Below are 13507 nucleotides of genomic sequence, written 5' to 3'. Positions count from 1 at the left end.
TATAGTAATTTAAATAATAACATATAATTTAAAAATTTATTCTTCTAAATTTTATATTCTGAAAAGATTGAATAATACTTTATTAATTTCATTGTCAATACAATTAAATGTCAATTTTTTTATATATGTCACTAAATAATCATTTAAAAATGCATCTCTCATAGAATTACGAAATCGACTTTTTATAATATTTATAACTAAAATTTTTTTTAGTTAATGTCATTATTACTAGCAAAACTAAAACTAACTTTAAAAGAAAAAAAACCAATGAATATCCGTGTATTTAGATCTTACTTTTCATTTCAATTGTTATTTGTTGCTAACTAATATTACTATATTTCAAAATTTAAATTACTAATAAATTTTATTATTCAATAACTATTAACCATGTAATAAAAAATAGGGTAAAGTATACTTTTTATCCCTGAAGTTTGACAAAAATTTAAAAAATACTCCTAAGTTTTATTTTATTTCAATTTTGTCCCAAAAGTTTTCAATTTGCATCAAATATATCCCTGACGGCTAATTTTTCAAAAAATTTAAGACCATTTCAAAAATAATTTCATAAGAATAACTCTCAACACAAGTAAATCAAGCATAATTTTCATGCATTATTGTTAGATTGGTCTTAAAATTTTAAAAAATTTAGTCGTTGAGGGTATATTTGATGCAAATCGAAAACTTTTAGGACAAAAATTGAAACAAAATAAAATTTAGGAATATTTTAAAAACTTTTGCCAAACTTCAGGAATAAAAAATATACTTTACCCTAAAAAATATATACAATAGCATAACTACAAAATAAAATGCAAAATAATTGAATGAATAAAAAAATATAAAAAAATAAAAATAAATATTTAATTAAATCAAAAGAAATTAAAAAAAATTAAAGTTAATAAGTCTTACTAGAAAATAAAAAATAAAAAACGAACAAGAGAAGAAATTTAAAATTTTAGAAAGCATAAAAAATGATGCTTTTAGTATTTAAATTTAAATTAGACTTATTTTTTAATTATTATTTTTTATTATTATTTAATTATTTTTTAAATAATCAATATAATATTATTATAAGATAGTAAGATCTTCTCTTTATACATTATGAAGATATAAATGGATTAAAAAATTTTAGAGTGGAGTCAAATTTATTTATTGAATGGGACAAATAAATTTTTATCCTATGTAATACATAAAATTTCATAAAATTTCAATGGAGCCATGGGGGCCCTTGCCCCCACACTCTCCCATGTGGATCCGTCCCTGAAGTAGTTGGAATAAGCCAATATGTGATGAAAATAGCAAGATAACCATCAAGTGCCATCTATGTGTATTTTATTTTTTAGTAAAATATAATTTTTTTAATATTTATAATCAAGGGCGAAGCCACATAGAAGGTAAGGGGGCAGTGGCCTCCCCTAACCCTCAATTTTTTTCTATAAATTATACATAAAATTTAATTTAGCCCCCTAAATATTTTATTTTATTTTATTTTAAATATAAAATTAATTTTTTGGCCCCTTCCTCACATTGAGGTTAGCTCCGCCCCTGTTTATAATATTTTTTAAAATTGTTCATAACCTTTAATTTCATTTAATTTAATTCTAATATTTTTTATTTATATTAAAACTACTTGGTTACATAGTTACATAAATGTGTAGTATCTCCATTTTTATAAAACATTAAGGGTCCGTTTGGGAAACACCAAAAAGTTACTTTTTTCAACTTTTGACTTATAGAAAGTTACATTAATGTGTTTGGTACAATTTTTTAGATAAACTTTTAACTTTTCAAAAAGTTATTTAAGAGCTTTTGAAGAAGTTAAAAAATGTGACTTCTCCTATTTTCAAAAGCTATTTTATCACTCTTATTTAATGCACAACTTTAAAACAATGACTTTTATAATAACTATCCAAACTCAAAATAACTTATTTAAAAGTTATTATTAATAAAAGTCCTTATATTTTAAGCTCCTTTTTCAAAAGAACTTATTTAAGAAGTTTAGCCAAACTGACCCTAAATATAATAACTTTTGTAAAAAAATCAATAATTTCTTTTGTAGGAAGAATCAATTAATATGGAATTTGGATCTTCTAAATTTTAAATTTTTACTTTAGAGGATAAAGTGATATCTTTCACTATTGAATGCTTTTTTTTTTCATACGTTCTCTTGGTCCCACCTATGAAATAAATGGTAATAGATCATACTTTATCCTCTAAATTGAAATTCAAAATTTAGAGGATCCAAATCCATTAATATGTAGATTATCAACATTCCAAGAGGATCAAATTTGGTATGTAAATTTTGTCTAAATTATATAAGCACAAATATCTAGCCTAAAATTTTTAGAATTGCTGTTATTATTTTTTTTTTGTGGTTGTTCATGGTATCTCTCAATCGACAGAATAAAGACTAATTCGACGCGGATCTGAGTTTTATGTAAGAATTTGTCGCTGGTCAATAGGTTATTATTACATGCATAAGGTAAGATTTAAACTCTCGATATTTGATTTAGGGGACGAGTGAGCTGATTACTTGGTTAACCCAAGTTGGTTAGAATAGCTGTTAATGATTAGACCAAAAATTCAAGAAAGTGAAAGGATGGGCTAAAGAACAAAGTTATGGAAACAAAACTTGTAAAGGGAGTCCAAAATTCACAAAGAAGTAAGAAGGAGAAGGTTAAAGAAAAAAAAAGTAGAAATAAGAGAAAAATCGAAGGAACAGTAAGTCTAAAAAAACACACGAATGAACAGTAGTAACAAAAACAAGTATAAAAAAAAGGAGAATAGATAGATGAAGGGATCACTGTTCCCGGATTGGTTGTGCTTGTGCAGCTGGGATAGTCGTCCAGGGACTGAGTCACTGAGGCATAAAGATGAGATCTGTAGCGGTTGCAATAAGTATATCAATGTTCTGAAAACCGGATCGGACCGACCGGTCGAACCGATCTAATTGCGAACCGGCAGCTTTAACGGTCCGGTCAGGTATACAAAACCGCTGAAACAAAAACCAGTGAAAAATCGCTGAACCGGTCAAGAACCGGTCGGTTGGACCGAACCGGGAACCGGCCGGTTTGAAGGAAACGGCGTCGTTTGCAAACTTTGGCCTACTGATTACTGAACTGAACCACTTCGCTTCTCACTCCTCTCAGCCTATGTTCTGCTTGCCCGAATCATTCACTCTCCCTTATCCAACCCTAGCTACTCTTTTCGACCCACTGCAGCCTCTCCGTCGAGCCACTGCCGCGTCCGTCCGTCGAGATCGGCCACCGTTCGTCCGTGTAGCCACTGCACCCAAGTCTCCAACTCCCCTGCTCTCTTCTTCCGCGATCTCGCCCCATCCCCTACTCTTTGCATCTTCTTGCCATCGGCTTCATCTTCTTGCCGTCGTCTGGTCGGTGTCGTCCATCAATGAAGGGTCTGTCGGCGTCGTCTTCGAAGGTCAGTGCACGTCTTGCTCGCTTGTTCTTCAGTTGTTCAGTTGTTCTTCGTCTTTTCCTACTTTTTTATGCTCTGTTTTTGTGATTAGCTCTGATTTTGTGTGTTGCGATTTTATTGATTAATGAATGTTTTGTGATTAGCCCAGGTTCTTTACTGATTATTGGTTTTTACTGATGTGATTAAACACCATGGCAGTTAGATTACCTCCAGAAACGGTGCCAAGAATTGTGAATCCGCAATATTATTTTTTATTTAGGATTTAGGATTCAATTAAGAATTGGCTTTGGTATTATTTAAGAGCAGATTGCTGTTTTTGGCACCTGTATCACTAAAAAGTATTTAAAAAACCATAGTGTATGTGAAGCTGAAAGTGAGTGACATATTGTTTTCATGATAATTCAACTTGCTGCATTGCATTACTAAGTATCTTTGTTCTAATGAATAAGAAAAAAAATATAAATTGATATGATTCGAACAGGTTCTCCTCTTGTGAATAGGTTTTGCACTTGACTATGGAATAGGTAACTGTTATTGTTGAAATTATTGCTTAAAATGTATTTGTTACGCTGCTGCTGCTATAAATTAATTTATTTCTAGCTCTTGACCTCTTGTTAGGAAGTTTCAGATGCCACATACTTAATTCTGTGTTGTATGTATTGCAAAGGGTACAATGAAGGTAGGCCGGCTAGTAAAGGAATTAGCAGCCGATGTAAATATTAAACGCAAAGCTAAAGGACTGCTTCCACGTCCAGTGGGTTATGTAACAATTAAGTGTCAATTTTAGTTGTGTCATTCCTTTAATAATTATTTGACAAAAGAATTTCTCTTATTGCTCAAAAGAATTCCCTTCCTTATCTAATATCTATACATAAAAAACATAATTTAAACCGTATGGGTAGTAACTTTGTACTGCTTTCTCTGTTGCAGCCTTCTTATAACTCCTAAATGATATAAATATAGTGAAACACATTGAGTGAAAGTTTGGATCAATAAATTGCATAACCAAAATAATCTATCTGATTGCTGTGTATAATCTTTATGCTATTTCTTGTGTTTTTCATTTTACAAAAATAAGTTTATTTTTCTTTTTAAGTTTTACACTAGTTCTCACTCTTTAGTACTTGTTTCAAATGAATATAACTAAGTTGAAGTGAATTATTCATGTCACTGTGTAAAGGTTCGAGCTGGAATAGTTGGATATCCTAATGTTGGAAAGTCATCATTGATAAACCGTTTACTAAAGTGAAGAATGTGCCCTGCAGCCCCAGACTAGGAGTTACCCTAATTGTTCATGAACTTGTATTCTGTTGAAGTTGAAACTAATGGCTTCTAATGTTGAGTACTTAACAAGTTTTTGTGAATTTTGATGATTGATGACAAATTTTCATGTTGGCATTTAATATTTAGATATTTCTTTTTACTATTTAACTTTTGAGTTTGTATTTTGATAAGATCATGTAGTTTTAGTGAATGACATTTCATGTAGCGTTTTAAATTTGGAAGATATTTTAAGATTTATATTAGATTATAATTATATTTTAGGATGTTTATTTATTATTTATTTTTTATTTTAAAACGGTTTTTCCGGTTGAACCACAGTTGGACCAGTTGAACCAATAAACCAATAAACCAGTAACTAGAGCGGTTCGATGACCAGTCCGGTTCTCAGAACCTTGAAGTATATAGAGTTGGAATTCGCTCTTCTCTAATTCACAACTCTTAGTCGAAAATGGAGTACAGGAAAATCAGGGATGAGGTGCTTTTAATATGTAGCTGAGAAATTTGCTATCACATTTCTTCCATTCACTCAATAACAAACTAGAGTTGATTTGAGTTTTGACGCACCTTTGTGTTGTAGGGTGATGATAGGGAGACCGGCATCGAGGACGTTGAGAGTTTACGTGAAAAATCGGTTTTGCTGTCCGGTGCAGGTGCATAACTATCTTCTCTTCTTCTGTCTTATATTGTATCGGTTGGATAATTAGATGTATTGTGTTTGCAACTTCACCATTGGAATAGCGTTAACCTCTTTTCCCCTGTTCATTGTTTTGCAGTCCTAGACAACCGTTTGGCCTCCGTGGGAGAAACCAAAACCGATAGCCACAGGGCGAAAGCAAAGTGGAAACTCAAGTCTGACTCCTGCTCCCACTCTCCGTTATCTTTATGTTCAGTTCTTGTTCGATTTCTTAATCCTCATCCCATTTCTCTTGATATAGGTCAGTTGTTACACTTGCATTGACTATTCTTACTAGCTCGCAAGCCATTCTAATCGTTTGGTCCAAGAGAGCTGGCAAGTACGAGTATAGTGTAACCACCGCAAACTTTCTGGTGCGTATAGATCTCATCTCTATGCAGTATGCACCCATTCCATTGATTCACTTTCTGCTTGATAACCCGAGTTGTGGCATTTGACCAATACATGGCTCCTAATTTATTGGTAATCTTTTGGTTATAGGTGGAGACTTTAAAATGTGCTATATCCCTTGTGGCCCTTGCAAGAATATGGAAAAAGGAAGGTGTCACCGAGGACAATCGGTTAGCATAATCCTTTTCCCTTAAGTTTTTTGATCTGATTGTGAATTTAGTGCAAGATTTTGGGTTATGTTTTACATTCTGTTGATGAAAAGGGAAAAAAGTTTGGATAACTAGTTAAAGAGGTGGAATAAGGTTTTTCTTACATTGAAAATTTGAGTGACAACTTGCATTTTGGCCATTTACAAGCAAGCACAAAAGCACAAGGTAACCAAAGTACATGTTTCTACGAACTCATAATGTTACTTTGGAAGCTGAAGCATTATACTGAGATTTTGGGTTGTATTCCTCAGGGCGAATCTTTACTACATTTCGATATTCAAGGATGGAAACAGGTCAGGCGACCTATTAAGGGCCTGTGGCTTGCTAAAATATAGAAGCAGGCTCAGGCTTTTTGAAAAGCCTGTTTATCTTAGCAACCTAGGCCTAGGTTTGCGGAAAAGCGAGTAGGCTTGCTGGCTGTCCTGGGCTTGTTTAGATTTAGAAATGTATATAAATGTAATGTAATTTAATCTACTAAACGCTTGTTAGACTTATCTAGCCTATTTTAGGCATTATGCATACATTTAGCCCATTTGAGCTTTAGTCTTGCATTGTGTGCAGTAAAAAAAATCCTCGCCACGAAGCCTTTACCCTCCTTAATGGGACTTCAAGTAAATTTGGGCAGGATTAATTCTTAGTAGTAGAACTTGGATGCCAATGATTCAATTGAGAGAAAAATAATAAATATACTTTTTTATTGTTAGTCAATATGTTTTTCTAAATGGCAGGCCAAGCTTAAGAACAAATCAGGCTTAGATTAATAAGCTTCAATATAGGCCTGGCCCGTTTCTACCATTACAAAGCAAAGCATTAACTCTTTTGCATGGTATGTTTGGAGAAAGAGAGAATAAAGAAAAGAAAAAGAAAAAGGGGGGGGGGGGGGGGAGAGGGGAGAGGGGAGATTCTGAGCAGTAATGTTTTCAGTAGGCCAGTGGTTTCACTTGATAAGTCCTGATGGTGATTTCATCCTTTTATCTAAGCATTATGACTTCTGTATGTGTATGTGTTTCCATTTCTGATGAGAGATTTTTCATGTTGTCTGTTGTTGGAGAATGAATTTGAATAAGTCGTTGTATATTGTTTCTTGCATCTAGGTTGAGCACCACATTAGATGAAGTTATAGTGTATCCCATTCCAGCAGCACTTTACCTTGTCAAAAATTTGCTTCAGGTTGGTGATGCATGTCTATGTTTGTTATGGTCACAATTGATTATTATGTAACTTTGATTTTGCAACAGATACCATCCAAAATCTGATTGTATTTACTCTTCAATTTTATGGCAGTATTACATTTTTGCATATGTAGATGCTCCTGGCTATCAGATATTAAAAAACTTGAATATTATCAGTACAGGTGTTCTCTACCGAATTATACTCAAGAAGAGGTAGCTTTTGTTCTTTATTTTCAATATAAAAAAAATTGTTGTCAATTCTCATTTCATTATCATAATCTTTTGTTAAGGATTGAGGCAGTGTTTTGTTTCCACAAGTTTAGTTTATTACTTAATACTAATGGCGTAGTAAAATAATTTAATTTTATTGATCGTATTGCCCTGGGGCTGCCTATTGTTGTGTTTTTATTTGCATTTCAGGTTAAGTGAGATTCAATGGGCTGCTTTTATTCTACTGACTGCTGGTTGCACTACAGCCCAGTTGAATTCAAAGTAAGACTAATCCAAGTCTGACATGTGGCCATCACTTTCATACTAATATATTATAATGTTCTTGTGGTACTGCTGTAAAAATGGCCCCCTATCTACAAGCTGTAATGTAACAAACAAATGTATCTGATTGAAGTGCTAGTGAGGAAGTTGGTTAAGATTGAGAGAAGAATAAAGGGATGAGAGATAGAGTTAGGTGTGGAATCATTTGGTAATTGTAGAGATTAGAAGAGCTCCAACTCTTCCTAATTCCTATCAGTTTTGTATACCTACTCTTTGCCAAATTCTCAGGTTCCTCAGCACATTCTCTGGAATCCTCACAAGACTATTCTATTGATCTAGGTGTAATGTGTCTCTCTACAAAAGAGAGCAATAGCCTTTTTAGATTTATTTTCCATTGTGTAAGTTGCTTGATTACTTTTGAAATTGTCTTTTTGGCAATTTGAATAGCATTGCTTTATCCATATTTTTTGGATTACTTTCCGACAATTAGTTTCAGAGACTTTGAAGCAGCAAAACGAGGAATATTTGGCCTTGGCGCATATCTGATACTTTCGATGTTTATGGTTGGAACATAGTGAGAGTATAAAATGAGAAGAATTTTTTTGTGTTGGGGTTTTTTTTTTGGGGGGGGTGACGATTTCTTAACATAATTTTTCTGAGGAGGGATTGAACAGCTCTTCTAGCCATTAGAATGCTGTTTCTTTTGTTATTTTAAATTATGGAAGTCATATTATTAATTGATAATTATCTTTTAAATTTGTCTGAAAGATTGCCTTTTATTTTCAGTTCCGATCGTGTTCTTCAAACTCCCTTTCAAGGTTGGGTGATGGCAATTGTGAGTATTAGCATTTGCAGTGGCCTCTGTAATAACCCGAAATTGTGAACTCTTCTAGGGATGAATCTCTAGCAAAATTTTTGGTTGTTACGGTCTAATGTTAGAAACATAATAAAGCATGCATTTATGTCTCAGAATAATAATCATGAGTTATTTTTTTCATAAAGGTAATGGCACTCTTGAGTGGTTTTGCAGGAGTATATACCGAGGTAATTTTAATTACGAGCTAAATTACAGTGCTGTTGGTGTTGAATTTATTATTAATGCATGAGCTAAATTTTATTATTCAATCCAAAATTCAGTCGGCAGAGAATAAGTTTTTTGAGCTCTATAACTTCCCATTTTGTGATACATTTAACAATATTGGCAGGCTATTATTAAGAAGCGTCCTTCACGAAACATAAACGTTCAGAACTTCTGGCTTTATATCTTTGGCATGGGCTTCAATGCTATTGCAATACTGGTTCAAGATTTTGATGCTGTGATGAACAAGTAAGTTTACTGTTCTTTCAGACTTTGGTTTTGTAGTTTATGTTGATTTTTCTACTTTTTCACCATATTGATTCTCTTTAAGGAATTCATGTTGAGGAGAATCTTTTCTCGTGAAAAGGGACAAGACATGCTCATAATATATATTGTGATCATAAAGTCATCAAGCATTATAACAGGAGAGTTATTGTAGTATTATGAGGCTTAGAATGAGCTCATCAATAATGCGTGTATTTCCCATATTCAGGGGATTCCTCCATGGATATTCGCCCATTACTGTTCTCATGATTTTCAATCATGCACTCAGGTAAAAATTGTTAATTGATGTTCTCTTGTAAAATTTCTTCAACTCGGGGAGTTTTACCTGGATTACCACCGACAGTTATATATCTTGTCATTTGGAGTCATATCCATTATATGTCTCTTCAATTTTCAACTGTTGCCCCTTTTTAGGCTATTTTTTCGTTTTTCATGTTAAATTTGTCTCTTCACGTCTGTGTGTCTTGTGAAGCAAATGGAAGCAAAAGTTATCATTATTTAGTGAGCAAACTACTATTTTTACTTATGAAAGTTCAAGACACTCACAAATGACAAATCTATCATGGATGAACAAAGCTAGCCTTGTAACCACAAAAGACGAGTTAATGACCATTTTTACCTTAAAAATTCAGAATGTTGAAAAACTTACCCTTGAATGAAATTAACGGTTAGGTACATTTGGGTAGTTTTGTCACATGGAGATCTTCTTTTGCGGGTTTAGCTTTGTTCTTTCATGGCTAGATTTGTCAGTTTTCCTAAATTTTCCTTGCGCGTAAGTGTCACGTTTATATTGTTTGTGCATCCAGTGGAATTGCTGTATCGATGGTGATGAAGTATGCTGACAATATTGTGAAGGTACGATGATGGTATAAGACTGCGTATTCTTATTCTATGATTATATTATCCACTAAATATTTAGAAGCAACAGTAGAACTTAACAGTTCCATGAGTTTAATTGTGAATCACTTTTAGGAGAATGCCAGGGATCCTACAATATTATATAACTTTTATTATCATATATTAGTCTATCTTCTTTTTTTTTCTTCCAACACCACTTTATCATTATTAGCTTAGCACCACAACCTCGGTACCTCACCCTTCATCGGTGGCTACTCTTTGGCAGGTGCCAGAGGCCAAATATCTGGCGGTCACTCACCAAAAGTTAAAAAAATTTAAAATATAAAAATAATAAAATTAGGTTAAACATTCAAAATTAAACTTCCAAACCTAACACATTCAAAAATATCCAAATCATTTAAATGAACATTCAAGACTTAACGTCAGAAGAACACATAAGATTTCACTAAAGTGACATTTGAAAGTGGAATATCCAAAACTAAAAACACAAAATTCCATATAATCAAATATCCAAAACTCCATTTAATCAACCATCCAAAATTGCATGTAATTGAACATCCAAACTATATTTTAATTGAGATCCAAAATCCTACTAAAAAGAATATCCGAAGATACTTATATTGAAACATCCAAACTAAAAATTTGTCGGATTATTTATTAAATATCTAAAATTTAAAAACCCTAACCTAATGCATCAAAAAATCTCTCCAAATCATCCAAATAAACATTTAAAACCTTACTGAAAAGAACAGTCGAAAGCGAAATACCTATGTTGGATCCCCAAAGCAAAATTCATCAGATTCATTTATTTAGGTTAAACCCCAATTTTTTTGTTTTAAAAAAATATTTATGTTAGGGTTAAACATCTAAAATTAAAAAAATCTAAACCTAAAGCATCCAAAAACCTATTAAAAAAGAACATTCGAAAGTGGGCTATCTATTTTGAAACATCCACAAATACAATTCAAATAACAGCTATGACAACAACAAATTGAAGCAAAATAAATAAGAAGCAATTTTGCGCTTTATTGCACTTGCAAATCCACATAACAAACTGATTGGCAAAGCAGAACCAAATTGGCAGACAGGATAACCTAATGAAGAGGAGGTAGTTACAGTGGCAACAAGAAGTTGGAGAGGTGGAGGCAATGGCGGTGACAAGAGTAAACAAATCAAAGAGGTGGAGGCAATGATGAGAGCGAATAGAAGGCACCGCCGGCAGCATTGAGATGGTAGGTTCGAAGTCATGAGCATCTTGCGAAGAATGGGGTTGGTGGAATGAGGGGGTTGAGAGGAAGTGAAAGAAGAATAGGAAGATGAAGATGAAGATGAAGAGGAAGAAGAGGCAAGGACAGAGAGTAGAGACTGAGGGGTGATGATGAGGGAGAGAAAACTAGTTTCAAAAGAAAAGGGAACAATTGGTTAAAATTGGCTATTAAAAAATTGGTTCTTAATATTTTTTCTACTTGAAACCCCAAACCACACTGCTACTTTTACTACAACCCAAAACTGAACTACATGATTTCTTATGTATTGAATGTTCAAATTTGTCTAATAATAAACTATACATGATGAGGTATGCCACATCAAGTTTCAGCCTGTCGTGTCAGCTTTTAATCGTGACAAATTAACGGCATGGACCAAAAACCAATAATTTAAAATTCTTTTGGACAAAACAAAACCAATTCTATACCTATTGTCTAGAGCTGGGTCATGATGTGTGTTTTATATCACATGTAATAATCTATATGGGGGCTTACAGTTGTTTTGTTTGATTTATTTGGACATTATAATGCCTTTACAAGTGCCAATTTGTCAAATGATAGATATAGCCTATGAAGTGGAGTTCAATTGTATGATTAAGTTTCCAATTTTGGCATAGGTGTACTCTACTTCGGTGGCAATGCTTCTTACGGCAGTAGTTTCTGTCTACCTTTTCGGATTTCATCTCTCCCTTGCATTTTTCCTTGGTACAACGTAAGTTGCTGCTATATCCTCAATTTTTCTAACATGACGTGGTTATGCTTTGATTTGTGAGCACACCAGGTTTTTTATTTTTTTCCCCATCATATCAACAATTGAAATTAAATTGTTAAAATCTTAAGTGCTTTAATGGCTTTGGCTCCTAATGTAACTTTAGTATGCACTAAATTTTATTAGCTCTTTTTATTTTTTTGTGCTTTGCTTTTTTGTTTTTGATGTTGGGCGTAACCATTTTCTTTGTCTCATCGCTTGAACTTAAACTTCTTGTTATGTTTGCAGTGTTGTCTCTGTTGCGATTTATCTGCATTCTGCCGGGAAGATGCAGAGATAGCTGTAACTACCACCTGGTTCTTTTGACCCCATTTCATATTCATACATTTTCAAATTGTTAATTAAATATCATAGTATATTTTGACGAGTTTAATTTTTATGTATGAACATTGTAAAACGTTTTACATAGTTATGCAATTACAATCATTATCATTCACGTAGTAAATGTAAAAGAGTTATTTTTGCTAATGTGACATTTATATGATTGGATGCGCGTGTAAAACTATTTTACACTGATAGTGTATTAAAATTAAATTCATATTTTGACATATATGTCTAGTAAATATATTTCACTCAGGCTATATTTGGCATACCGCTTAAATTAGAGGAAGGGAAAAAAAAAATTAAGTCAGCCGTATATCACTTGGAAAAAGTTTTCTAATTTAAAGGTAATTTGTTCAATGTCCTTATCAAGAGGTGGGAAGGGGAGATATGCCATGTGAGCTAAGGTTTATTGGCGGTTATTACTTTACTTAACCCTCACATTTAGCAAAGTAATGGGAGAACATTTAACTTCTCCCCAAGTTGGGTCAGATATTGATTTTAAGGATCCGTGTTGTAGGTTGTATATCAAATACAAGGTGGGTTGGCTTATGTTGCGTAGGTCCAGGAATGAACAATTTTTTTATTTGAAAAAATAAAATGTATGATATAATTAAAAATATTATCAAATAAAAATGACTTTAATATTAATTATACTTTCTAGGAAGTGTTATCAGTGGTCAGAGCAGAATTCATCTTTTGTTTGAATTTTTTTTGTCATTGTTTACGCCAGAGTTGGATCAGGAGCCTGGATTAGTTGCGTGCCCATTTAAGTTGGATTGCATTGATATTTCAATTCTCTACCCTCAATTGTGCATTACAGGCTATTAAGAAATCGTGCTGTTTTTATTTTACAGGCTATTAAGAAATCATGCTGTTTTTATTTTGGAATAAAAAAATATTGATTTAAAATGTTGACAAAGTTATACATGAATTAACAAAATTAGTTTGATTCTATAAAAAAAAAAGTAATTTATCCAGTTAAATCAAACACAAACCAATATTACTCAAATACAATAAATGAAGAGTGATCAAGTTTTGAAATTGTTTTGATAATAATGGAATTTCAGAAATACACCCAAACGATTACAGAAATATACCCAAATGGTTACAGAAAGAATTACAGAAATACACCCAAATAATTACAGAAATAAACACAAAGAATTACAGAAATACACCCAAAATATGGGAGAGACAATATATTTCTTCTTGAAATCTTTTAATGTTTTGGTGATTAAGGATAAGGCACATGGCAGAG

General features: G+C 32.7%; 1 protein-coding gene across 2 annotated transcripts; it reads left to right on the top strand.

The window, feature by feature from the left end:
- Nucleotides 1–3142: 3142 nt before the first annotated feature.
- On the top strand, nt 3143–12411 carry LOC130941538 (CMP-sialic acid transporter 4-like). Of its 2 annotated transcripts, XM_057870090.1 has the most exons (16): nt 3143–3435; nt 5035–5191; nt 5294–5366; nt 5490–5565; nt 5652–5763; nt 5891–5970; nt 7104–7179; nt 7294–7394; nt 7602–7673; nt 8460–8508; nt 8676–8717; nt 8879–9000; nt 9245–9304; nt 9843–9891; nt 11777–11871; nt 12157–12411. In XM_057870090.1, the coding sequence occupies exons 2-16, from the start codon at nt 5165–5167 to the stop codon at nt 12206–12208; spliced, it is 1086 nt and encodes a 361-aa protein (XP_057726073.1). In that variant the 5' UTR covers nt 3143–3435; nt 5035–5164; the 3' UTR covers nt 12209–12411. The 2 variants fall into 2 exon arrangements, with proteins under 2 accessions (XP_057726073.1, XP_057726072.1); XM_057870089.1 differs by lacking the exon at nt 5035–5191.
- The last annotated feature ends 1096 nt before the right edge of the window (nt 12412–13507 follow it).

The sequence above is a fragment of the Arachis stenosperma genome, chromosome 7 (assembly GCF_014773155.1).
Source record: "Arachis stenosperma cultivar V10309 chromosome 7, arast.V10309.gnm1.PFL2, whole genome shotgun sequence".
NCBI classification, from domain to species: Eukaryota; Viridiplantae; Streptophyta; class Magnoliopsida; order Fabales; family Fabaceae; genus Arachis; species Arachis stenosperma.
The sequence above is the reverse complement of the archived record's forward strand: the minus strand, read 5'-3'. Positions and strand labels throughout refer to the sequence as shown.